At 41.6% G+C, this 27,170-nt stretch overlaps 1 protein-coding gene and 1 long non-coding RNA gene across 2 annotated transcripts in view; both read right to left on the bottom strand.

The window, feature by feature from the left end:
- Positions 1–2,833: 2,833 nt before the first annotated feature.
- LOC141112689 (uncharacterized) lies at positions 2,834–16,287 on the bottom strand. The gene is made up of 3 exons (XR_012236632.1): positions 10,631–16,287; positions 3,661–3,702; positions 2,834–3,577 (listed from the first exon to the last, which is right to left on the bottom strand). It is a non-coding gene; the product is annotated as an uncharacterized lncRNA (long non-coding RNA).
- A 1,609-nt stretch (positions 16,288–17,896) lies between these two features.
- GLRB (glycine receptor beta) overlaps positions 17,897–27,170 on the bottom strand; it is a 234,172-nt gene continuing 224,898 nt past the window's right edge. The window contains exons 9-10 of the mRNA XM_073605686.1: positions 21,746–22,035; positions 17,897–18,865 (exon numbers count right to left, since the gene is read on the bottom strand). Coding sequence (XP_073461787.1) covers positions 18,569–18,865; positions 21,746–22,035 — 587 coding nt within the window. The 3' untranslated portion in view covers positions 17,897–18,568. The remainder of the gene's footprint in view (positions 18,866–21,745; positions 22,036–27,170) is intronic.

The following is a 27,170-nucleotide window of genomic DNA, read 5'->3' as shown; positions in this document are numbered from 1 at the left end:
CGTGGGGTCCCCCTCCCAGTCCTTACCAGCCCCTTTGGGTCTGGTATGGATTTTAAGGGGAACCTCACACCAAAATAAAAAAAAAAAAAAATAGCATGCCCCCCAAAGCATGCAGCCTGGCAGGTCAGGAAAGGGGGGCGGGGGACGAGCGAGTGGCCTTTCACCGCCTGAACCATATCAGGCCACATGCCCCTCAACATGGGGGGATGCCCCCCCACCCCAAAGCACTTTGTCCCCGTGTTAATGGGAACAAGGGTCTTTTTGACACTTATCCCATACTCATTCACATAGGGGACCCCCACAACCACAGCCCATGAAAAAAAAACAATGTCCCCCGATGTAGATCCATCGCCAATCACGATGCCGCTGCACACCCGAACCCGAAAAAGAGCAAAATAAATAGCTCTGCCCACCGTGAAGGCAAACTGCCGAATGGCTGGCTTGTCGTTTGACAGTTTTCATATAGGTAAGGGTGGGGCCACCTTGCGACATCACCTGGTGGCACCGCCCCCTTGTGACATCACGGACCGGTGCATGCTGGGTCGGTGATGTCACAAGGGGCGGTGCCACCAGGTGACATCACCAGGTGGCCTCGCCCTTACCTATATAAGAACTGTCAAACGGCGGAGGAGGCATTTGTCAAGTTTTTTTTTTAACTTGCCCGGGTTCCAGCATTGCATTGTCGTCGTGATTGATGATGGATTTACGGGGGACACTGTTTTTAAATTTTTAATAAGACCCCTTTCACACTGGGGCGGTTTGCAGGCGCTATTGCGCTAAAAATAGCGCCTGTAAACCAACCCGAAACAGCCTCTGCTGTGTCTCCAGTGTGAAAGCCCGGGGGCTTTCACACTGGAGCGGTGCGCTAGCAGGACGGGAAAAAAAGTCCTGCTAGCAGCATCTTCGGAGCGGTGAAAGAGCGGAGTGTATACACTCCTTCACTGCTCCTGCCCATTGAAATCAATGGGGTAGCGCGGCTATACCGCCGGCAAAACGCCTCTGCAGAGGGTCTGGTGTGGATTTTGGGGGGGGGGGGGGGCGCATTGTTTTTTTTTTTACTTTTTTATTGTTGGCAATGTTTTTTTTTTTTTTTTATTCAACTGTCAGCGGGGAAGCCCATTGAAAGCTGATGACTCATCAGTTATTAAGGACACCACGGCTGACTTTCCAGCCCCATAACAACCAGATTTTCACTATGCTCAGAATGCACTGGGCAGCGCGTTTGGCGGGGTGAACACCCGCCAAATGCCCTGCAAATTTGTGTGTTCGACGAATGGGTGAACAGACAATTTTCAGACCAATCCTTTGCTCGGCCCGAACCATTCGCCAAGTCTAGCAGAAAGCAACTGGCTAATGACCTGAATCTCCCTTGATACTAACCTTTTGCCGGAAGTCACTTAGACTGGGAGAGAATGGGTCAGCACTCTGAGCCAATCAGGGCTCTTTCATTGCATAGAGACTCATCAATGTCCACTAAGCAGGCTGCGAGAGGAGAGGCAACCAAAAAAAAAAAGAAAGAAAAGAATTTCAGTAGACTATGGGGAAAAGGAAGTGCATATAAGCGTGGTGCATAAAATGGAGATCCTGAGATAATCATTTTTACTTGAAGAATTGTTTTAACATTATTTCAGCACTATTATTTTTTTTTCTGTTGCAGAGAGGGAAAGGATGAGATACACTGGAGGCATGCACAGCATCCATAATGATTTAACATTCTTTCAGGGAGAGTTCCATGCTAGTTATCTAAGCACAGTGAGAATAAGATCTGCAGCAATTAAATGTGTTGCTTCCATAATGAATCAGGAGAATAATTAGTAAGTGATAGAGGCTCTGTAGTTAAGACACAAAGCAAACTAACACATCAGAGAAGTCTTACAAGTAAAGCATACTCATTCATATGCATTTAATACAGAGGATCTTGTGAGAATATGTATTGGTTGTGTGCTATTATTTCTTAAATATACAGTTTATATATTTTAGAGAAAGAAAAAACTTTTACAGCTAAATTGGATTTCATGACAACCAGTGAGGGAAAGGTTAAAGTAGATGTAATCCCTGAGTGTGTGACATTTACTAGGCTAAAGCACTGTGTATCATAAGCAGCAGCCTTAAAAAATAAATAAAACCCTTGTTTTCACCTTTTTTTCATCTTAGGCTAGGTTTCCACTATTGCGACCCAAAAGTCACGTTATTTCCAGTGCGACTTTGCAATGCGATTTCATGCAACTCTACAAACGACTTCATGCAACTTTGATGTTATGCGATTTGGTCCTAGTGACATAATTCCTTTTCCTGCTCAGTCATTTCCCCTTCCTCTTTCGTTGTCATGTGTTTTATAGTGCTCAGCAAACATGTTGGCTATGCAATGTGTTGGGTCAGCAGTCATTATGATACTAATAATGATAATATGATAATAAAAAAACACAAAATGTAACGAGAATATTTTTTATTTGCAAAATTTTCACAAAATGCACAAAAAATAAAGTTATTTTTTGGTGAACTCCACCATTCTTTGGTTGTTCCTTTTGCCAACCACAACAAAGAAAAATAAATGAACATAAATCAATTTGAACAACACCAAAAAAAGGCATACAATATATATATATATACATATACACACATATATATATATATATATATATATATATATATATAATCTGAATATTTTATTTTTTTTACAAAATCTTTTTGCAAGAATGCACAAAAAATAAAGTTGTTTTTTCGGTGAACTACACCATTTTTTGGTTGTTTTTTGGCAACCACAACAGAGAAACATAAATTAACAGGTATCAAAACAACACCAAAAAAACCCCTACAATTGCTGATATGTTTTTGGATCAGTGGTCCCAGAACCTGCACTAATGGATGGTCAAGGGTAACCCACTGATGTTACTAGGTAGTATTGCCTTTCCTGAAAAGGCGGAACTTGACTGGGTGGAGGCTGCATAAGTTGGTGATTGGTCAGGGGGCCAAGCATGGAGGTAGTGGGGGCTGGATTTGGATGTAACATGCGTGGCCTTGAGGGCAATTCAGCATATTACCATACTTGTCACAGTATGGGCGGTTTATTGTTGGGGCATACTGTGTAATTGGAAAGGGTGGGTACTGGTGATAAGGGGAATATGGGGTGGGAGGGTTGAATACATGCTGAGGATGTTGTTTGCTCATCACCCACAAAGAATTGAGCAGTTGACATCAAAGCCATCCTGAGTGCATTTTTTCCTCTCAGGGGACCTGTTTACATATTCCTAAAATTATACTGAGAAATGCTGTGTCTTCACACTGGTTATCAGCCATTTTAGTGGACATCTCACTGACCACATGTAAGATTTGATCCATAGATTTTCCAGCCCTAGCACTTCCCCTTGTAGATCTTTGCAAAGGCCTAGAAACTTTGCTAGGCCCTGGTTCAGCCTCCCCCTCATTAATGGAGTTTGTTGTTGACCTTCTTTCATCTATGATCAGTTCCTGGTCAACAGTGTCTTGGAATTGTTCTTCCTCCCCCGCAGCAGCAGCCTCCCCTGACTCATCTTCCGGTGGCAAACCCTGTGTGCTGTCTTCCCAGCTTACTTGGGTTCTGAAATATGAATAACAAATTGTTAAAGAAAGCATTCCACTTTTATATGTCAAATACCTTGAATATGCCTGCTGATAACTTACTTTCGCATTTCCAACTTCTCCATCGAGTTTGTAACGAGTGCACTGCAAAACATAAAGACAATACCAAGTTCAAAAACCGCAAGCTATATTATCCATGACACCTGCAGAATAATTTGTTATGTGCTGAAGGATGTGGTCAGGGCCATCTTTAATATTGTTTGGGCCCTGGACAAATATTATTTGGGACCTCCCACACACATAGACAGAGCTAGTTTCTTTCCTGCAGCCACAAGTTGCATGAAAGAAACTAGCTAAATTCCCCAATCAACACAGACAGTGTTGACAGGGGATTCCCTCCTGCAAAACCATTGTGATCTCCCGGCAGGGGAAGCAATCCCCACCAAGAGAACACAGTGCACATTATTACCACACACCCATTGGTTGCTAGAGGTTACTGTACATTATTACCACACACCCATTGGTTGCTAGAGGTTACTGCGCATTACCATTCACCGATTGCCAGCAACTCACCTCCTCCTCTGTAAGCTGCTTTGGTTCTGCCCCCGCTATAGGAATAAATAGGTGCAAGCTGCAAAGTGCTAAGCAGCCTATATCAACCACTTACTTTTTACAGACCGTTCTGTAGCTGATAAAGAGTCCCAGGTATCATAATATATGCGAGCCACTTCCAACTATGCTCTCTCCTTGTCAGGTAAGGGTTCGCCCGTAGGTGGCGCTGTCGGTCTCTTGGATCACAGTACGAGTGTCCACCAGCGGGTGTCTTCCAACACTCTGGATCTGTAGTGGAGGGATTCACCTGTTGGTGGCACTGTTGGATCCTTTGGCTGTAATACCGGTGTCCACCAGCGGGTGTTTCCCGGTGTTCTGCCGAGAAAGGTCCCCTGGCGCAAAATGACCCCCCTGTACTGCACAGGCGTAGTGCCTGCGTACTGCGCAGGCGCAGCGCTTGCGCAGTACAAACCACAACGGAGCCGCCGAAAATAGCCAAAGCTGTGAGTCAGCTGTACACGGCGCCTGCGAAATGACGACGACATTGTGCCAGATGCTGCCGCACGCTCCCGATGCTTGTGCAACTCTGCAAGGGGCGGGTGTATTACTGTTATCTCGTGTAAGGGGCTGATCCCTGTAGCAATTCTGTGGTGAAGGGGTTAAGACATAAGCATAATAACAATATACTCTGCCAAGTATTGAAATCGCCCATCAACATTGCAAAACCCGTCCTTCATCTGTTTAAACATGCCCCGCAGACGTGTAGTTTATTGTTAAAACCACCCTTAAGTTATCAGCTCTGTCCATCAATTTAAAATTCGGCCTCTTCTGTAGCCATCTGCCCCTTACACGATATAACAGTAATGCACCCGCTCCTTGTAGAGTAGCACGAGCATCAGGAGCGTGCGGCAGTGTCTGGCACAATGTCGTGGTCATTGTGCAGGCGCCGTGTACAGCTGACTCACAGCTGTTCATGTTCAGCTATTATCGGCTGCTCCGTTATGGTTCGTACTGCACAAGCACTGTGCCTGCGAAGTACAGGGGGAGCATTATCTGCCGGGGGACCTTTTTCGGCAGGACACCAGCACTGTGGAGCAGACAGCACTTTCTGCATTCAGGTGTCACTTGAGGCTATTTACAGGCATTCATATAAATACCTGATGATTGCTCTCATCGCCTTGGTATCTTCCTTGTGCCCTGACCCGTACCTGCGACCTGTGAACCTTATTCTGCAACCTGTAACCTGTGTACCTGATCCTGTTGCCCTGTGCATCTGATCCTGATCCTGTCCCTCCTGTTACCTTGCATCCCTGCCCTGTAGCCTGATCCCTTTGCACCTTCTCCCATCTGCTGATTTCCTGTGTATGACCCTGGCCTGCCTTATGTTTGTGTTTCTGGAACTGCCCTTGTTTATCTGCTGATCTCCTGTGAATGACCCTGGCCTGGCTACATTTAAGATTGCGGTACTTCCCTTATATTGTATATAGTTATTGTTGTTTGTGGGTCACTGTTTGGTTGGTTGTTCACTGTTTATGTTGGAGGTGTTTATATATTGGAGGTGTTTATATATTGTTATCACTTATCCTTAAACAAACTTAATTATTCACTTATGTGTGTTTTGGTTCTCTCTGTGTAATCCACACAGTCTGGTCATACCAATTCATGACACTCCTTCTTTACATGATCTTTGTAACATGGATCTCTGAGGTCATGTATTGCTGGACGTTGTCTGACAAGCCGAATGATTTCTTCATTGTCATGAATTTGTCGATTGTTCTTTCTAGGCCTGGGTATGCTTCCTGCTGCCTTCCACACTCACGTACATATAGGAAGTGACGTCTTTGGGAGGAGCAGAGATTATATATGTGCTTCTGCAGACTTCCATCGAAGTCGTAACAAAGTTGTGGTTTCATAAATGTACATGCGACTTCATTGCGACTTAATTACTTTCTATGGAGAACAAGTCGCACCAAAGTCGGAACAAGATAGTGCAAAAACCTTTTTTGGTGTCACTGCGACTTAAATCGCATCAATTAGAACAGGGACCATTGAAATAGATAGTTTTTGACTTGTCATGTGACTTTACATGTGTCAAGTCTCACAACAACTCACAGTAATGGAAAGAGAGCCTTAGTGCTGCTGGTTTCTTTTGCTGCTACTTCCTGTCTATATGAACGTGCTCTAGTGATGGCTGCATGGTATTTCTCAGAGAAGGTTTCTTGATGGTGGCAACAATGGACAACTACTGTGTAATTTGTGTTGAAACAATCACTTGAAGTCTCTTCGCATTAGAAGCCCCAGTGACAGTGTTACAATAAAGGAGTACTATTGAGATACAGCGACAAGCTAAGAAAAAGTGTCTGAACAAGGATCTTCATCAAAATATAATCAGGTCTTTAAAGAAAGCTGCAGATTCAAACATATTGAAAATTACTTTTGAAACATTCTGACGCTTATATTAGATTTTAGTAATTGGGTTAGATGCAATTTAGAGCATGTCTAAACCCATAAACAACAACAACAACAAAAAATAATATAGTGCCGCTTACCAGTCTTTAGATGTGGTGCCTGCATTATTTATTTATATTTTTTTTCCTGTATTTTCACCTGGTAATCTTGCACTTTCCTGTCGTAGAGGGTGGCTGTGGTTATGGTTCAAACTGTATTAGTAGAGGGAGCCAAGGTTGTCATCAATACTGTTAAAGCAGTATTAAACCCAACAGCAATAATTTATTATATTGCAGCGCATCAATTCTAATATGTGATGGCTGCATTCATTTTCTTTTTTAGGCTCTCTTTCTTCTATTTTTATCTGGTGATCCAGCCAGTAAATACCGGTATGTTGTTTTTTAAAAGAACAAACTCTCTAACAAAATGTATCAGTTACAGAGATGGGACAAACCATCTAAAACTAGCAGGGGTCCGTGCAATGATCAGCTTTTATTTACTGGCATTTATTTAAATCTTTTTTCCCAAATGGAACAAAACTGCTGTAACTGCTTGTAAAGTATTAGCTGTAGTTTGGCTTCAGTTTGTTTGTGTATCTAAATCTGATAGTCCATCTAATACTTCCCTCCCCCAGACTGACAATGCTGCTGTCCAAATGTGCCCCTGTTCTCATTCATCCAGAGTGGGGCACCCTTAGGCCGACCATAAACAGTTCAAATCTCGGCCGGTTCAGCAGGGGATTTTCTTTACTTTCAATGATAATGGTAAACAAAACAAACAGAGAGGATGAATCTCCCTACCAGCGGCACAGACAGCAAAAAAAAAATTGTCAGGTGTTCTAATCCCTCTCCACTCTATCCAAAACTAAAAAAAAAAAAAGTTTTGCCTTTAGTTATACTTTAAGTATAATAAACAAAGGGTTAGCAGATACAAGAGAGGAGAAACAAGTCACAAGAATAAGAGGCAGTTGATAAAATGATAGTGAGTTGATCATAGAGCGATCAAATCAATGTCAGATGTGCAGTCTGCAGTGGCTTGATATATACTGTACATGTTATTTTTTTACAGAAATCTAAAGGAGTAGGCTCATCTTAAACCCAAGACATAAATGAAATTTGGATGTAGCTGTATGAAACAGTGGGCTTGATTTACTGAAGGAACAAACAGCTACAAGAGTTGGCATACTGTCACAAAATTTTACTAGGCCAGTTCTAAGTGTACAGACCCAGAAATGGTGAATTGTAAGTAAAAATGTCCTAGGCAGGGCAGGGGTCTGGAAGGTTTTTTTTAATGAAATGTTATTACTAATGCTCAGCAATGCAATATGTGGGTGAAAAGACAAGAGAAGAGGCCACACCAGCCTTGCAAATTACCTTTATAAAACCTTTTTTTGAAGTAATAAAACAGATGTATACTCACAGACAGCAAATAATTTCAAGCTCATCAATACCCATGGTGATCCATATTGCCTGATGCACTGTGCAAATTCCAGTATGGAAAATGCTTCCTAGACTTAAAATGGCTGACGTGTTTCGAGGCGGGTGCCCTCTTCCTCAGAGGCAAAAAAATTACAAATGTAATATGTGGGTGGTGAGATGCCATGGCCTATATTTTCTGTGCATAATCCAGCAGAGACTGTTGGAACTGCATGTGAGAGTTACACTATATATAATTTAATTTGAGGTGAATTCTGGGAATATCCATGTATTATCTGAGAAGCAGAAGAAGCAATTTAGACTATATGGCTTTAGTAGATCCTTGAAATAGGGCCAAGATAATTCAGTGCTTGGAAAGTCAGAAGACCAATCCTAAAACAAAAATTCTGCACTTCACTGGCAACCAACTAAGAGTGTTGGATTAAAGTGGATCTTCACTCTCATAATCAACATTGATTATTTGTAATCCCCATACTGCTAGCATTAGTAAATATATAGGAAAGTATATCATATTTACTTGTTTTAACCTTTTTTTTCAAATGTCTTCAGTTACTCCCTGTTTTTTTGCCGCCCTAGGAAAATGAGTCATACATCCCAGGAGTCTTCAGGAGGGGGGGAGGGACCTTCTCAGCTAAGCACGCCCCCCTGCATGCATACTTGAGCAAAGGGCAAATGGATTCCAGGAAGAAAATGCTACATGAATCATCTGCCCTTACTAAAGATGGCCAGGACCAGAAATGCTAGGGGGTTGCTTTTCACAGGGATTTCTCAACAAAATAAAGCATGGAGACATGGGTGAGGGAGTTTGTTTTGTATATTAAAAATTAATTAAATGGCGTTTTTGGTTTGTGGTGCTCAGATACACTGAAGATCCGCTTTAAGGATACCGTGTAAATAGTGAAGTGCTTTTGTCAGTAGTTTGCAGAATTTTTGCTCTGACTGTAAAGATTTCAGGGACTGTTCTGATAGCTCTGTATAGAAAGCATTATTATATTTCAGTCATGTGCTTTTGCCAGTAGATTAACTGCAGAATTTTGCGCTAACTGTAAAGATTCAGGACCGGTTTTGATAGCCCTGCGTAGAAAGCATTACCATATCTTGGTCAGGATACAAGTGCATGAATTTGTTTTGGTATGTCTTCATTAAGAATAAGAAGCCTAAATTTTGATTCAATTGTTGAAGTAAGAAGATTCAGCCAGATACAACATTTGAAATCAAAATGTTACAATTCAATGAAGTGTGCAGCAAGAATAAGGCAAATGGGTGCAAAATTTGAAAAACTTTGTTAAATACTGACCGTTCACTACCAATAGGTTTTCTTTTAAATGTTGTGTATTATAATAAGATTGTTGTACTTACAGTAAAATCCATTTCTTGGAGTTCATTAGGAGACACAGGATTCCGAGACAATTGGATTATATTTCCACCTACAGGAGGATTTGAGTACTGGCAACAAAAAAACAGTGACCAGCCAGGTATCACCCCCCCCCACCACCACCACCACCACCACTCCCAGCATGTCTAGGGCCCCATTCGCATATTGCGTAGCAGAAATAAGTGTTCCCGGTCACAAATTTTGCTGCACAATTTTCATGCAATTCAGTGTGTGGCACATGGAACAATCCATTCACTGACCAGTGTTTTCTGACTCATCTATGGCCAGCTTAACAGAGGTGGAACAATGGCAGGAAGATTCTACCTCATTCTGAAAGGTAGAAATAGACAGTAACTAACCCTTCCATAGAGACCAACAAAGAAAAGGATAATAATGAGGCCCAATGATTCTAAATGGTGCCCAACTGTTCTAAAAAAACAAAAATAACTCCTGATTCTTGTCCTATACAGCCTCCATAATTAGAATTTTTTTTTTCAAAGCATAAGAATATACCATATATGTTTTTTTTTTTAAAAAGGAGATTAAGAAATATTTTGCCTAAATAGAGGTTGGAGACAGTTGTAATTTATAACAAAAAAAGATTATAGACATGCATGGGAACCATAAATCATATACAGTATATCATGCATGCTTTCTTTTACAATGAAGCTTTTTCTCCATACAAAATATAACCATAAAGTAATTAAAATGTTTATGATCATTTTATACATTGCAGAATATGTTAAAATATGTGTGCAGATGAGCGTGAAAATCCTCAAAGCATTTCAATAAATCCTCAATAAAAAACAAAATAACATGTCTTATAACAACTGTATAGACAACCAGGCTAACGAATCTAACAGCTAGAGGGCGCTGATGCACTATCATGAAAAACTGAACAGACTATGAAATAAACAAAACTATATACGGCCAGAAAACATAAAACCATGATACCCTAACAGTAACAACATTATCTTGCACTTTTGCAATATAAGAAAGAATATATATTAATATATGTATTGCTTAAAACATTTGGACACTCAGTGCTATCTATATATATATATATATATATATATATATATATATATATATATATATATATATATATACACACACACACAGTACTGACTGTCCAAATGTTTTAAGCAAGTGTGAAAAAATAGAAGTATTAATAGTTTCTTTATCAATTAACAAGATGTAAAGTAAATGAACAAAAGAGAAATCCAAATCAAATAAATATTTAGTGTGAACCACCCTTTACCTTCAAAACAGCATCAATTCTTCCAGGTACACACAGTTTTTGAAGGAACTAGCCAGGTAGGTTGTTTTAATACATCTTGGAGAACTAACCACAGATCTTCTTTGGATGTAGGCTGCCTTAAATTCTTTTGTCTCTTCATGTAATTCCAAACAGACTCGAAGATGTTGAGATTAGTGTAATAGTCATGCATACCGAGCACCCGAATAGCTGTGTGTGTAGGAGCCATTTTGTTCACATCACAAGTGTGCTTTTCCCCCTCCTTTCTTCACTTTATACAATACACAAACTGTTAATAGATGCCAGGACCTTACCAATGCATTAATTGGACACACAGCCCTCTCCATTACCCAATCCACAATTTCAGTCTGGAATTCCTAATAAAACTGTCACCCTCGCAAGCTTGAGCAATCCAGAGAACCGATACTCGGTTGTAAATAGCTCAGTTGAAGGAACGGCCAATATACATCTCTGCAAGACTGGTTAGCAGAAAAGACTCTAAAACTTCAGCATATTTCTTATATCATTAAATCATAATAGAACAGCCAGAATATAGACATTTACCTCCCTTGGTTAATTTGTAGCGTTTTGAGCCCAAACATCGTTACCCTAGCAGTACTGGGAGCAGAACCAGCCCAATTCCTCTCCTAGGCGACCTGGGTATCCGAAATCTGTCAAGTTTATATTCATTTCGAAGCTACATTCAGGTTGGATAATTATCTGCATGTTAATAGACTGTACTCAGTAGGTATTTATAGATATGAATACCTATAGAAAACTGTATTTGGGACATAGACATAAACATAGTGACATCTCAGAAAGCACCCCTCAGATGGCTTCTGCAAACAACCCTTTGATACCAGAGAAAAGGGGAATACCAGGACAGTTTGACAGCTCTTGTTAACCTCAAACCAAGGAACACCTAACAGGACTTGATCAACTGTAGCCGTTTTTGCTTTTTTGCTGGACTCTGCTGAAACCAGGACATTGTTAAGTATTCTTCATTTTCAATTTGTTTTTATTTCTCTGTTGCATTATGTCTCTTTATTTTTGTGACCTTTTCATTATTAAACCATATTTTGAAAAGTGTCAAAAAATTGTCTCTAAAGCTTTCCATGCAAACTAAAAGAATCCCTGTCTCTTGACGAGTGCTAATGTATATGATAAATATCTTAACATAAAACTTTTTTTTTTGTGGTGACAGTTTGTGTACAGACATTTATTTTAAAATCATAATTGTTATTGCTAACCTTGTGAAAGTTCCGACTCTTCAGTAAAAGTCAGTGGTGGCAGTTAAAGGTTTAATTGCTTAATTAACCACGTAAGGACCAACCTATTTTTTATACACTTGTTGTTTACAAGTTAACATTTTTTTTTGCTAGAAAATTACTTAGAACCCCCAAACATATATATATTTTTTTTCAGACACCCTAGAGAATAAAATGCCGGTCGTTGCAATACTTTATGTCACACCGTATTTGCTCAGCAGTCGTGCAAACTGAATTTTTTTTTTTTAAATACACTTTTTTAAAATTAAAATATAAGAAAACAATAGAAATTAAAGTTATCTCACAGCGAATCTGCCACGGAGACCACTTTTATCTTAAAGCGGATCGCTCGCTGTGGAGAAAAATACTGGGGTTATGGCAGCTATCTGCTGCCATAACAACGGTATTTAACATCAAACTACCGACATATGTCCACGATGGGTGGTCCGGAAGTAGTTAACTTAACCCAGTGGCAATTGTTCTCAGGCTGCTGGCATCTATATTGTGGTCCCATGAGCTGGAAAATCTTAGTACAGGGAGCAGCTGAGAGTGGCATTGTTACGCAAGTGACAGCGGTGTGAGATTGGCCAGTCCTTTGTCACGAGTAGGTGAGAAATGCAGGGGTCTGACATCCACGTTCATCACAATCAGGGCTCTGTGGGGGCCAAACCATCACTCCCAGGACTCCTTGTTCTTCTTTACATTGAAGATAGTTCTAAATGACATTGGCTGTATGTTTAGGGTCAATGTCCTGCTACAAAAAATAATTGAGACAAATCACACACCTCCCTGATGGTATGGCATGATGGATAAGTATCTGCCTGTATTTCTCAGCATTTAGGACACCATTGATTCTGATCAAATCTCCCACTCCATTTGCAGCAATGCAGCCCCAAACTTGCAAGGAACCTCTACCATGCTTCACTGTTGCCTGTGGACACTCATTTTTGCACCGCTCTCCAGCTCTTCGGTGAACAAATTGCCTCCTGCTACAGCCAAATACTTCAAATTGTGACTCATCAAACCAGAGTACCTCCTGCCATTTTTCTGCACCCCAGTTCCTATGTTTTTGTGCATAATTGAGTGGCTTAGCCTTGTTTCCATGTTGGAAGTATGGATTTTTGGCTACAATTCTTCTATGAAGACCATTTCTGGCCAGACTTCTCCATACAGTAGATGGGTGTACCTGGGTCCCACTATTTTCTGCCAGTTCTTTGCAGATGGCACTGTTGGACATCTTCTAATGTTGATGGTAAGTAAGCATGTGTCTTTCATTTGCTGCATTAAGTTTCATTTGGACAAATACTGCAGCTACAGTCCTCAAAGTTGCCAATTTTTTAAAGTTTCTTCAAAAGAGAACAGTACATCTTAAAACTCCTGTCTGTTTTGATATTTTTGCCTGGGAGAGACTTTGCTGATGCAGTATAACTACCTTGTGTCTTGTTGCTGTGCTCTGTCTTTCCATGGTGTATGGCCTGTTTTTATGAAACTGTCTTCCTCAACCTCACCTTATGAGAGTTTGGCTGTTCCTTACCCAGGTTTAGACCTCCTACACAGCTGTTTCTGTTAATTACTGTGTTTCAACCTACATATAAAAATGATGCTCATTAGCACCTGCTTGGTATAATTGGTTAATCATACACCTGACTCTAATCCTACAAAATCCCTTACTGTGTGCAAGTGTACAAAGTGTGCAAGTGTAATGCCGCGTACACACGGTCGGACTTTTCGTCTACAAAAGTCCAACGGACGCCGACGGACTAAAGCTGGCTGGTAATCCGATCGTGTGTGGGCTTCTCCGGACTTTCAGCAGACTTTTTCAGTCTCAAATCCGACGGACTTTAGATTTGAAACATGCTTCAAATCTTTACGTCGTAACTACGACGGACCCCGAAATCCGCTCGTCTGTGTGCTAGTCCGACGGACAAAAACCCATGCTAGGGCAGCTATTGGCTACTGGCTATGAACTTCCTTATTTTAGTCCGGTGTACGTCATCACGTACGAATCCGTCGGACTTTTGTGTGGTCGTGTGTAGGCAAGTCCGTTCGTTAGAAAGTCTGCTGCAAGTCCGCCGAAAGTCCGCCGGAAGTCTGTCGGACAGGCTGTCGGACTTTTGTAGACGAAAAGTCCGACCGTGTGTACGCGGCATAAGAATTGATGCTAGTTTGGAGCCCCACAAACATATTTTTGAAAGCATTCTTACTTTACAGCATTTCTTCACATCTGCCTAAAACTTTTGCACAGTATGAACCATTTACATTCAATGCAAAACACCTTATTAATTATTATTATTAGTATTATTATTATTATTAAAAATAAGTAAATATATAAACTACTGCAAACTGTTGAGCAACCTTTGGAAACCAGATGTACAGAAATTAATACGTTTATTTTCTGAAATCTCCTACCACCCTATTCTTTTGTCCAGTCCCTACTTTGACAAAAAAAAAAAAAAAGTGGGACCAACAGGAAGTGGGTTTGACTGCTGCCAAAAATCAGTGCCCATTGTTCAGGGCCTGAAACATGTAGAAAGCAAAGCTGTAGCTGGTGGGACAATCCTTATAAACAATATACTAAACCAATACTGTGAAATCTTTAAGGCATACCAGAGAATTCAAATTTACCTGTCATTGTTTTTAAAAACTTAAAGCGATTTAAAAAAAAATATACTTACCTGTTCTATTGTACAGAGTGGCCCTGATCCTCATCTTTTCGGGCCCCCCGCTGGCACTCCAGGCTCCTCCTCCTCTCGGTGTGCCACATTGTTATTGTTATTATTGTGGCACACCTGCAGGTTTGACCCTGAGCCTCGCTGCCTGCGTTTATAGATAGACACTGACAACATGGCTTGGCCCTGCCCCCCGCTCCCTCATCACAGAATTTGATGGACAGCAGTGGTAACCATTGGCTTAATCTTGTGATGGATAGAGTGAAGAGAGAAGCTGTTCTTGGGCACAGGGCTGGATCAAGATTGGGCTCAAGTAATTATAAGGGAGGGCTGGGAGAAAACCTGCAGCACAAAAGGGATTTTATATCTTCATGCAGAGAATGATTGTAAAGCCTTGTTTTTTTTTTCTTAAAATTACAAACATGTTATACTTACATGCTCTGTGCAATGGTTTTGCACATAGCAGCCCCGATCCTTCTCTTCTGGTGTCCCCTGCTGGTGCTTCTGGCTCCATCCTGCTGCTGAGTGCCCCATGGCAAGCCACTTGCTATGGGGGCACTTGAGCCTGCTCACCACCAAGCCCCAATCTGAATGTCCTTAAAACACAAAGAGAGGGGCCCTCTCATCATTGGCTCTGATTGCCAGCAGTGGGAACCAATGGCTCCTGCTGCTGTATCTGAGCCAATAAGGAGTAATAGACTCGGGAGAGCCTCGGCTCTCGTGCACATCGCTGGATCGAGATCAGGCTCAGGTATGTATTAAGGGGGACTGCGAGGGCAAGCTGCATGCAGAAGGTTTTTTATTTTTTTTAACCTTACTGCATAGGATGCAGTAAGGTAAAAAAAAAAACCTTTTGCCTTTACAAGCGCTTTAAACCTTTAGAACCAATTTAAAATAATTGTACCAATTAGCAAAGTGCGATGATCCATGCCAATAAGAACTGTCCATTTACTGATCTAATTTGGGTAAAATAAAATGTAATAGTTTCTATGGGTCTCAGCACTTTGTGTATTATCTTTACTCTTCGCATTATTTTACTGAATTAACTGCTCAGTCTACGCTTATGTTCAAAATAAAATGAAGTGTATCTTATGACATGGATGTGATGGTCTCCCAGAGGTAACATTTCTGATTATATAATGATAGGCATGTACCATAGTTGAAATTCCAATGCCCCCAACTCTTCAATTCAAAATTCATACCCTAAATGCTTTAAAATAACAGTGTTCATCTTTTCTTTACTAGGGAAAATAATCAGTGATCAGCTGGTTTTGCTATATGTAATCCAAATTAGTTATTGTTTCTACCTAGCTAGTAGAGATTTTTCTAGCGTGTGAACATGCCCTACCAGATATAGGACAATATTTACTGAGACAGTGCAATGTACAATACTTATGTGTAGTAACTTACAGCAACCAATGAGGTCTCAGTTTTTCATAATCAGTCAAGGGACGGGACAAAACATATTTGACTGCCTTATAATATAATGCTGAATGACAGAATGTTTTTTTCATGTGCAATTATACATCACTACTGAATGGCAAATAGCAAACTGCTAAGAACTGCATGTTTCCTTCTTCCTAGATATTGCCTCTGGTCAGCTACAACTACAGTGTGTCATCAATAATGTCCAGTGTTAGTTAATACATTCTTTTGTTAAAGTGGTTGTAAACCCTGTTACACTACTTTTACCTACAGGTAAGCCTATAATAAGGCTTACCTGTAGGTACTAGGAATATCTCCTTGCAGCGTTTAGGAGATATTCACTGTATCTGCATGTGCCGATGTCATCGGCACATGCGCACTGAAGAAACCGTTTCTTCAGTAGCTGTGCCATGACCAGCGGCTCCCGCGCACATGCGCGGGAGTGACGCAGAGCCAGTCGCAGTGCCGGAACCCGCAAACCCAGAAATAACTCTGGGAGACATGTCACCAGTCACAGCGGTGTGTGAGGACCGCTGCAACAGCTTCGATCTAAGGTAAGTATTTCATAATGAGCTAGTATGCGAGTCATAGGGTGACTTGTAAACCCTGAACCAATGAATTTCCCTTATTTACTCCCTTTGGTCTGCTAAACATATCTTTGAACACAATGTGTTATATCTAGTTAATAAGTGCAAAAAATACCTATTTATCATGTCAGAAATGTATAACTACCCTGTGTCCTGTTCTCATTTTTTGTGTTGGACAACAGACAACTAGTCAGAGCTGACACCAAAGTGGGGGAGATTTACTAAAGACAGATAGAATGTGCACTTTGTAAGTGCAATTGCTCCAGAGCTTAGTAAATGAAGTGAAGCTTCACTTTGCAAAGAATATCCAATCACATGCAAAAAAAAGCATTTTTACTTGCACAGTGCAGTCTACTTGCCTTTAGTAAATCCACCCCACATCTGGCAATTTCAGTCCACGAGGGGGTATGGCGTGTCATTCAGTAAGAGAAAATTAGTAGTTGAGTGCATTTCTGAAAGATTAACAGGTATTTTTTGCACTTGCAAGGTCTTTGAAAGGGATAAAACATGGGTAAGGGCTTGTTGACACTGCCAACCCTCCATACAGTTCCACATGCTTGTGTACATGCATTTGTAATGCGGTGCATTTGTAGTGTGTTTTTGTTACTTTCACAGTGCGTTTTAGGCCTTTTTTTTCATGCCTTTGTGTTGCGTTCATACGTATGCTTACATGCAAAAAAAATGCAGCATGTATTGTTTTTAAAAACACACATTAAAACGTAAATTAGGCTCAGTAAAATTCCTTAATTTTTCTTGCATATGTGTTCGTACTGTGTGTAAAAATGTGTTCAACTGGTGATGTATTGCTGCATTTTGTCCCGACATACACCTCTCATCATATTTTTGAATTCTCCATCAAAAATCTGGGTATGTATCATGATCATGAGTCACCAGAACTTTCTATGAGATGATCTAGACCTGCAGAAACAGGAAGAGATAGCCCGGCCGCTGCACACCTCGCCCGGCCCGAGTGGTTAGTAGGTAAAAGCAGCCTCAGCTCAATTCATCCAGGCCATGCCCCCAACATGTTTCGCCTTGCCCCTGGGGCTTAATCATGGAGATTTCTAGAGATAAACTAGACCTGTACTGTGTCCATGATTAGTCACTTTCACCTGTCTATCTGAGCACTTCAAATGCTGTTGGTTGCCTTACTTCAAATGGAAGTGCAAGAGGCCCCAGAAACATCAGTGAGATACATTTACACTTATTAGCAAAAATGTTATATCATTTGAACATTGTTTAAAAACTTAGTTTTTGGATTAGCATACTTGAGACAATATTTAATTTACAGTTTTTAATTTTTTTTTAACACATTAATTATAGCTCACGCAAAGGATACAGCGCAACTTCTTAAATAGATCATTTTACAAAAAATAGTCTTTGATCATTTATCTTACACATTGATAAGAGCTTTTTTTAACTCTATTGTTTAATTACGAAGTCAGTATATATATATATTATATGAAGAACTGTACATATTTGTTCGGACACAGTGCTATCCAAACATATACATATATATATATATATATATATATATATATATATACACATATATACATATATATATATATATATATATATATATATATATATATATATATATATATATAATTTGTTTTTCATTTGAAAATAATTAGAATTGACCTTTAAATACTACATATATGATTTAAGTGAGGCTCAACGTGCACAATTTTCTTGATAAGCATTTCATAACTTTTCATATGAAAACAGTAGAGGTTGGGGGATTTATGTAAGCGTTACTCATAACTGTGTTTATAGCTGAGTGTTGACCTTACACTTATGTACATCAGTTTAAGCACAGACATTGCAGTGTCATGCTTCCATTTAAAAAAGCCAATTAATATTACAGTTGCATGGCATCTACAATGTAGGATATCGCTCTGCAAATGTAGACAAGATCACAGGTTGGCCTTAAGGAGGGTGAGAATAATGGTGGCTTGTTTGGTGAACTCAAAGTGAAAACTGGTGCTATCATAAATATACAAGCCAATATATGACATTAAAGAACAAGAAGCTGAATGGAAACAATGCTCTTGAGTACAGGTCGATCCGTTTGGCTTCCGATGGAATCACTGGCTTGGCAGGAGGGGGCTTTTTGTTAATTTTAGCTTGTGATTTTCCCAGGCCATTGAGGACTTCAATTGGTTTTCCATAACAGTCATAATTGGACAATTCAAAATCTCTAGGCAAGCTTCCAACGATGCTAAAGTCATTGGATCTCAGATCAGATTTAGACGTGCAGACTTTTTTGCATCTTGTTTCTGCGACCTGGGAATAATAAACAGCCAGATGAATTATTGATCTAAGAATATATAAAATAAACATCAAACTGCAAATGTTACATCGATACCAGAATGTACCCGCTGGGAAGCAAAAACTTTTGCTTGCGGAAAAAAAAAAAAAGCCTCTAGTTATATTGGAAAATAATATAAAGTTCACCAAAAAGTAGTATGCAATATTGTGATAAAAATGCATTACTCTGCATGGAACAGTGATGCAAATGGAATTTTTTTTATAATAACTGTAATTCAAAAAGGTCATATAATATTGAAATGCAGGTAAGTAAAGCACAACTTAGGGGATGGACATATGTGAATTTTAGGCAGATAAAAAATAGGTACATATTAATGCAGCTATTCATGAACACATAATTAAATGCATTTTTTAAAATATAAGCAGTATAAATATCAGAATTTTACTTGGGATCAGCCTCCTTAAATCTTTGTACAGCAGAGCTCAGACTGGAGGGAAGGATAAACCCTACAAGAAGCCAATCAGTTGTTCTAAAGTGTAAGGGACAAGCTGAGAGGAGAATTGTACAGAGTGATGGGGGAAAACTTTGGGTTCCTCTTTTCACTGTCTGGTCACAGACTGAGGGAGGGATGAGACCTGTAATGGGGCGTACACACGGTCGGACTTTTCAGCTACAAAAGTCCGACAGCCTGTCCGACAGACTTTCGACGGACTTTCGACGGACTTGCGGCGGACTTTCTAACGAACAGACTTGCCTACACACGATCACACAAAAGTCCGTCGAATTCTTACGTGATGACGTACACCGGACTAAAATAAGGAAGTTGATAGCCAGTAGCCAATAGCTGCCCTAGCGTGGGTTTTTGTCCGTCAGACTAGCATACAGACGAGCGGATTTTTCGACCGGACTCGAGTCCGTCGGAAAGATTTGAAGCATGTTTCAAATCTAAAGTCCGTCGGATTTGAGGCTGAAAAAGTTCGTTGAAAGTCCGGAGAAGCCCACACACGATCGGATTACCAGCCAGCTTTAGTCCGTCAGCGTCCGTTGGACTTTTGTAGACGAAAAGTCCGACCGTGTGTACGCGGCATAAGTGTTACTGAACTACTGCATTGAAAAAAACAGGTCTCTTTTCCTGCCAGACAGAGTGGTGCTGTGTGGCTTAGCTGTGTAAATTTCGGAACTGGATGAACAAAAATACAAATCCTTTGGCAGATAAAACAAGTGCAACTATAAGCCTAAGTTTAGGTAAAACAGTTGTTAAAAAAAATCAACACAATGGATGGTACTCACCTTTAATCCAAAGTATACCCTGTCATTGCTGAAATTCTCTGTCCTCTGCCCCCCTCCCATACCCCACAGTCTTACTTTCTAGTTCTGCTAGAGGAGACCCCATGTGCCCCTGGGGCTGCTTTCTGGAAGGATCTGTTAGAAAGACACCGAGGTCCCAGCTACGCTTAGCTGGGAGGGCTTATTCTCAAGCTGAGAACCAAGGATCAAATGGGGTCTGGGGAAATTCACTGGAGAGAGCCAGGTGGAAGTTGGTGGTAGAGTCCAGCTCTTCTATGGAGGTGTAAGTCTACATCTCCCTCATTAGGAAGGGCCTGGTGGATATCAACAGGAGGCAGGAGATCCAGTGGAGCAATGTGTGGACTATGTCATCAGCTCCCAAATGCTACTTTTTTACATAACTATTACTGTCAGATTGAAAGTAGGCTGTCTGCAAAGTGCTTCTGCATTGGATCCTCAATACACACAGTTCCAACTTTAACTCGAATATCTCTGGTTCTAACTTACTACTGAAATTGTTTCAATCTGTATCACATGTGAAGCTCTTACTCAATTGATACAAGGCAGAAGACTCTTTATAAATGTAGTGCCCTCCTATTATAGAGTAGGCTGCTAGGTAATTATAGATTAGCCCCTCTGTAATCAGTGAAGCAGGGGTTGCTCTGTGTTTCAGAGGCTGCTGTTCTGTTGCTTCCCCTGTCTTCTAGAGGATTCTGAAAGTATAGTGGGAGGAAGGACATAACAGGCAGCCTGAATATTTATAAGACTCCAGCCAATCCCTATGGAGGTGTGCCCAGAAAGTGGCGAGGGAGCTCACAAATAGTCTGAGGCCTGAGCAGCAGGTGCAGAGTTCCTGAGTCTAGTCCTGCTGGAGGAGATCACTGTGCCCCTGGGGCTGCTTTCTGGAAGGATCTGTTAGGAAGACACCGAAGTTCCAGCTAGGCTTAGCTGGGAGGGTTTATTTTCAAGCTGAGAACCAAGGATCAAATGGGGTCTGGGGAAACTAACTGGAGAGAGCCAGGAGGAAGTTGGTGGTAGAGTCCAGCTGTTCTATGGAGGTGTGAGTCTACATCTCCCTCACTAGGAAGGGCCTGGTGGATATCAGCAGGAGGCAACCGATTGCTGAGATGTTAGTGACTGTGTTTAGCTTTTAAACTCTGAAAGGAGTACAGGTAACCAACAGCATAGAGATCCTGTGGAACAATGTGTGGCATGCAGCCAGCAGTCTTTGAAGTGTAGCGAGAAATTGAGCAGTCCTCCAATAATCTAGTTCTACAATTTCCAGTATCCCATGTTCCCTCTCCCTATCCAAGTTCATGCTTCTCAATAAAAACCCAAAAAGAAACCCCTAGAGTAATCTTTGGAGCCAGTGGAAAAATGCAAGAAATGCTGTGTGCCTGGCTGTATGTGCTCTGAGGGGCGAAACAGGACCTATATTTCCAGCGGCTCTCCAGGGGGTCCACCACATATCAGGCCCATGACTCCCCTTTATTGAGTATTTTGAAAATGGTTATATGTGACCCATAATTGATCACATGGTCATGTTACCTATACTAATATGAGCATCTGTAATCATAATGTAATAATGATGCAGGAGGAAGACATACTTGTAATGTGCTGATATGGACTGGTGTACCCGTCCCATTCACCGTATTCTTTTTTGTTGCGTTGGTTCCCTTTTCAGCTTGTTCAGCCTTTGCAATTTTGGCTTTCTCTGCTTCAATTCTCTTTGGGCTGTTCATGAAGACCTGCACTACAGCATACTGGACAAGAGAGGCAAAGCCAAAGAGGAGGCACGTGATTAGCCATACGTCAATTGCTTTCACATATGACACCTTTGGCAGCTCTTGGGCTAGGGTAGTACATTCAGACGCCAAGCTCAGAACTGAAAAAATACCTAGGGAAACAAAAGGAGACACAATTTAGGATATGAATATAGAAGAGATAACTGAGTTTGTTGCAACCTGTATTATTTTTTTGTACATAAGGTTGCTGCCCGTTTTGCCATGGGTACACCAACCTGCCCAGTATGCCAATCATGCAGACACCTGAAAGTGGAGAAGGGGATTTGTTTTTAAGTTTAAAATAAATACATTACTCCTTCAAGTGCTGATCCTGTGAGAAGTACTATAGGTGGATTACATCATTGTGTTTCTTAACCGTCCTAATAAGTATTTACCTTAAAATAAATGGAAACTTAGCATGAAGCATTGGACACAGAACGTTCTCATTTTGTGATCTTTAATATATCAACCCTATCATCTTATACTGCTTAGGCTCAGTAATTAGCATTTTTCTATTGGTTCCTTTACAACCATGTGCTCTATTTGCATAAAGATTGTATGTGCTGGCCAGGTTTGTATAGATTTCCTCCAAGATCAAAAACATACTCAAAACATGAATGGTTTGCACTCAAAATCATTCTTATGCCCCGTACACACGATCGGACTTTACGGCATACTTGGTCCGGCGTACCGGATTTCGTTGGACAATTCGATCGTGTGTGGGCTCCAGCGGACTTTGGTTTCTCAAAAGTTTTACGGACTTAGATTTGAAACATGTTTCAAATCTATCCGATGGACTCGAGTCCGGTCGAAAAGTCCGCTTGTCTGTATGCTAGTCTGACGGACTAAAACCGATGCTAGGGCAGCTATTGGCTACTGGCTATGAACTTCCTTGTTTTAGTCTGGTCGTACGTCATCACGTACGAATCCGTCGGACTTTGGTTGATCGTGTGTAGGCAAGTCCGTTCATTCGTCCGTCGTAAAGTCCGTTGAAAAGTCAGCCGGGCAAAGTATGCCGTAAAGTCCGGTCGTGTGTACGCGGCATTAGGCTCCATGCACACTGAAGCTCATACGGCCGTTTTTGCGAGTTTGGGTGTTTTTTTTAACAGCCCATAAACTCCCCTCTATGTTATCCTATGTGTCCATGTACACATGGATGTTTTTGGACATTTATTAGCAGAGGAGTTTATGAGCTGTTGTTTGAATGCCCTAAAATCGCATTCAAGAGCAGTCCTAAAAATGCCAGACACTGATAAAAGCTGTTAAATGTGGTTTAACGCTGTAAACAGAGCGTTATGCCTCGTCGGGCGTTTCTCCGCCTCTATTCAAAATTAATGGTCAATGGCATGGGGTCCCCCCCAAAATCCATACCAAACCCTTATCCGAGCACGCAGCCCGGCAGGTCAGGATGGGGGGGACATGCAAGTGCCCCCCCCTCCTTGACCATACCAGGCCACATTCCCTCGACATGGGGGGGTGTGGGTAAGCACCCCCCACCCCAAAGCACGTTGTCCCCATGTTGATGAGGACAAGGGCCTCTTCCCAATAACCCTGGCCGGTGGTTGTCGGGGTCTGTGGGTTGGGGCTTATCGGAATCTGGAAGCCCCCAGATCCCGGCCCCCCACCCTATGTGAATGAGTATGGGGTACATTGTACCCCTACCCATTCACCTAAAATAAAAAGTGTCAAAAATAAACACTGTACACAGGTTTTTAAAGTATTTTATTAGGCAACTCCGGTGTCTCTTCCGACTTCTTCTCCCCTCTCCAGCTCTTCTTCCTCCTCCGCTCATGTCTTCTGCCTCAGCTGATTCTTCTCCGCTCTCTGCTAATGTCTTCTAGCCCCCCCGGTTCTTCTCCCTCTGTCCACTGTCTTCTCAGCCGTCTTCACGTTCTTTTGCCGGGTCTTCTCCGCTGTCTTCTTCCACTGTTCTTCTTTCGATGTTGACTCAACGCGATCCCCTGGTGTAATACTGGGTCTACCATGTGCAATGACTTATATTAGCATGGGGCGGGGCCACCCGCTGATGTCATCCGGAGGCCCACCTCCTTATGATGTCATCGTCCCATCATGCCCTGGGTGGTGACGTCATAATAAGGCGGGTCCTTCGGATGACATCAGCGGATGGCCCCACCCCATGCCAATATAAGTAGTGGCACAGCGCAAACCTAATATTTGAGCAGGAGAGAGCGTTGAGTCAACATCGGAAGAAGAACAGAGGGAGAAGGCAGCGAAGAAAACCTGGCAAGAGAGCGAGAAGACAGCGGAGAATACAGCCGACAAAGGGAGAAAAAACGGAGGGCTAGAAGACATCAGCGGAGAGCATAGAAGTACCGGAGAGGGGAGAAGAACTGGCAGAAGACATCAGCGGAAGTGGGAGAAGAGCCGGAGAGAGGAGAAGAAGTCGAAGAGACGTCATAGCTGCCTTAATAAAATACTTTAAAAAACTGTGTACTTTGTTTATTTTTGACACTTTTTTTTTTAGGTAAATGTGTAGGGGTACAATGTACCCCATACTCATTCACATAGGGTGGGGGCTGGGATCTAGGGGCCCCTTTCTTAAAGGGGCCTTCCAGATTCCGATAAGCCTCCGCCTGCAGACCCGACAACCTCCGGCCAGGGTTGTCGGGATGAAGTCCTTGTCCTCATCGACATGGGGACAGGGTGCTTTGGGGTGGGGAGCACAGGACCCTCCGCCCCAAAGCACCCACCCCCCATGTTGAGGGCATGTGGCCTGGTATGGTCCAGGAGGGGGGGTGCTTGCTCGCCCCCCCATCCTGACCTGCCAGGTTGCGTGCTCGAATAAGGGTTTGGTATGGATTTTGGGGGGAAAAAAAAAATGGCGTGGGGGTTCCCCTTAAAATCCATGCCAGACTGAAGGGTCTGGTATCATCCGAAGGGGGGAACCCCACGCCAATTTTTTTTTTATTTTGGCGGGGGTTCCCCTTCATCCTCAGCACACAAGTCGCAGCGCAAGTTGGATCATCATGATCCGACTTCTGGTGTGACTTCTATTAAAATCAATGGGCTCCCATAGGGAACCATGGATTTTGAATAGAGGCAGAGAAACGCGGCTATAAGCTAGCGCGGTTAAACGCGCATTGACGCCAATGCAAATCGCTGATAAAGTTGCGTTTTTGAAGCAGCATTTTCCTGCCAGCAATCTGACGTCCAGAACGTCTTTTTGGAGCGTCCTGTGCGCATGGACCCTTAGTTTACATTCACATGAATGTTGTGCTAGAAGAACTAAAGCGGAGTTCCACCGACATATTACATTTTTTTTTTTTCTAAAGCCATCTGTTAAGATGATCCTAATGCAATGCTGCAATCACTATTCTCACTAATAGGGCCGCTATATTTGTTATTGTTTTTTTAAAACTAACCTTATATTTCCCTGTCTTGCGCGGTTCCATCTCGCTTGTGGGCAGGCGAAGCCCACAAGGATACTCTTCCGGGATACAGTGCTGCTGAATAACCAGCATGCACCTCCCAATCTTGTGCATGCACAGTATACACACCTCGCAGAGCTGCTAAGTGGCGGCAATAACCACTGACTCCTGGGAATTATGACAAACATCTCCCAGAAGCTAGTGCGCAGCTGGAATATTGTGCACATAGCCACGGGTGGAAGAGAAAGGAAGTCGTGAAGAATGCATTATAAACAAGGTAAAGAAAGTGTGTAAAAAAAAAATGTTCATTGCAGTGCGTATGGCAAAATCTGAAGCGGATGATGTGGAAAAAAAGGGGGTGGAACTCCGCTTTAAGAGTGTAAAGTCCTTAGAAGTAGGGACTGATGCGTATGGTCACTTGTAAAGGACCATTGTTGTGGAATGTGTTGAAGCTATGAGCCTCCAGCTTACTTTGCATTCGTGGTCAGAAGAGGTCATGTTAAACTGGGTATACACTCGACTAGTAGAAAGAAATTTCATACGAAAATTCTTATGAAAATTCTCCATACATTTGAATGTCGTTCAAAGTAGTTCAATATTTCGCTTGCTTTTAACATTCAATTTTGGAATGAATGGACTTTACCAAATAAAAACCACATACACCGTTAGAAATTTGTACATTCAAAAAAAGTTTTACATCGTGCTCTTTTGAAATTTCTCGTCACTGTGGTTGAAACCAACGTCAATTTGATTCCACTAATGATTAGAAAAACAAAATAATGTTCTTACAGCTAAAAGTGTTGAACAAAACGCTACTAGTGTGTACCCAGCTTTAGTGTTACCCTGTAAACCAACACATCTTCCAAACCTGGTCTTAGTGCCAGAGATGGATTTATTTCTCCATTAACATGACCAACAAATGTATGATAAAATTATTGTCAGGCATTCATTAAAAATTGTTTGATTTAACCACTTCAGCTCCAGAAGATTTTATCCCCTTCCTGACCAGAGCACTTTTTACAATTTGGCACTGCGTTGCTTTAACTGACAATTGCGTGGTCGTGCAAAGCTGTACCCAAGCAAAATTTGCGTCCTTTTTTTCCCACAAATAGAGCTTTCTTTTGGTGGTATTTGATCACCTCTGCGGTTTTTATTTTTTGTGCTATAAACAAAAAAAGAGCGACAATTTTGAAAAAAAAAAAACAATGTTTTTTACTTTTTGCTATAATAATCATCCCCCAAATTAAAAAAAAAAAAAAAAATCTTTATCAGTTTAGGCAGATATATATTCTCCTACATATTTTTGGTAAAAAAAAAATGCAATAAGCATATATTGATTGGTTTGCGCAAACTATGGGAAAGATTTATAGCATTTTTATTATTATTATTTTTTTTTTACTAGTAATGGCAGTGATCTTCGATTTTTAGTGGTATTGCGAAATTGCGACGGACAGTTTGGACACTTTTGACACATTTTTGGGACCATTGACATCTATATAGCGATAAGTGCTATAAAAATGCACAGATTACTGTGTAAATGTCACTGGCAGGGAAGGGTTAACACTAGGGGGCGATCAAGGGGCTAAATGTGTGTTCCCTCAGTGTGTTCTAACTGTATGGAGATAGGACTGAGTAGAAGAGGAGACATATCGCTGTTCCTACTTACTAGGAACAAACGACATGTCTCCTCTTCTCTGACAGCACAGGGATTTGTGTGTTCACACACACAAATGCCCGTGCTGGCGCTCGTGCATGCGATCGCGCATTGCCGGCGGGGACCACCGGCCGTGCGCATCGGGTCCCCCGCCGTGCAGCGGGTGCCCTCTGGTGGCCGAAAAGGGGAAGGACGTACCCATACG

Source organism: Aquarana catesbeiana, linkage group LG01 (genome assembly GCF_042186555.1).
Source record: "Aquarana catesbeiana isolate 2022-GZ linkage group LG01, ASM4218655v1, whole genome shotgun sequence".
Lineage (NCBI taxonomy): Eukaryota > Metazoa > Chordata > Amphibia > Anura > Ranidae > Aquarana > Aquarana catesbeiana.
This window is presented reverse-complemented; position numbering and strand designations above follow the sequence as displayed.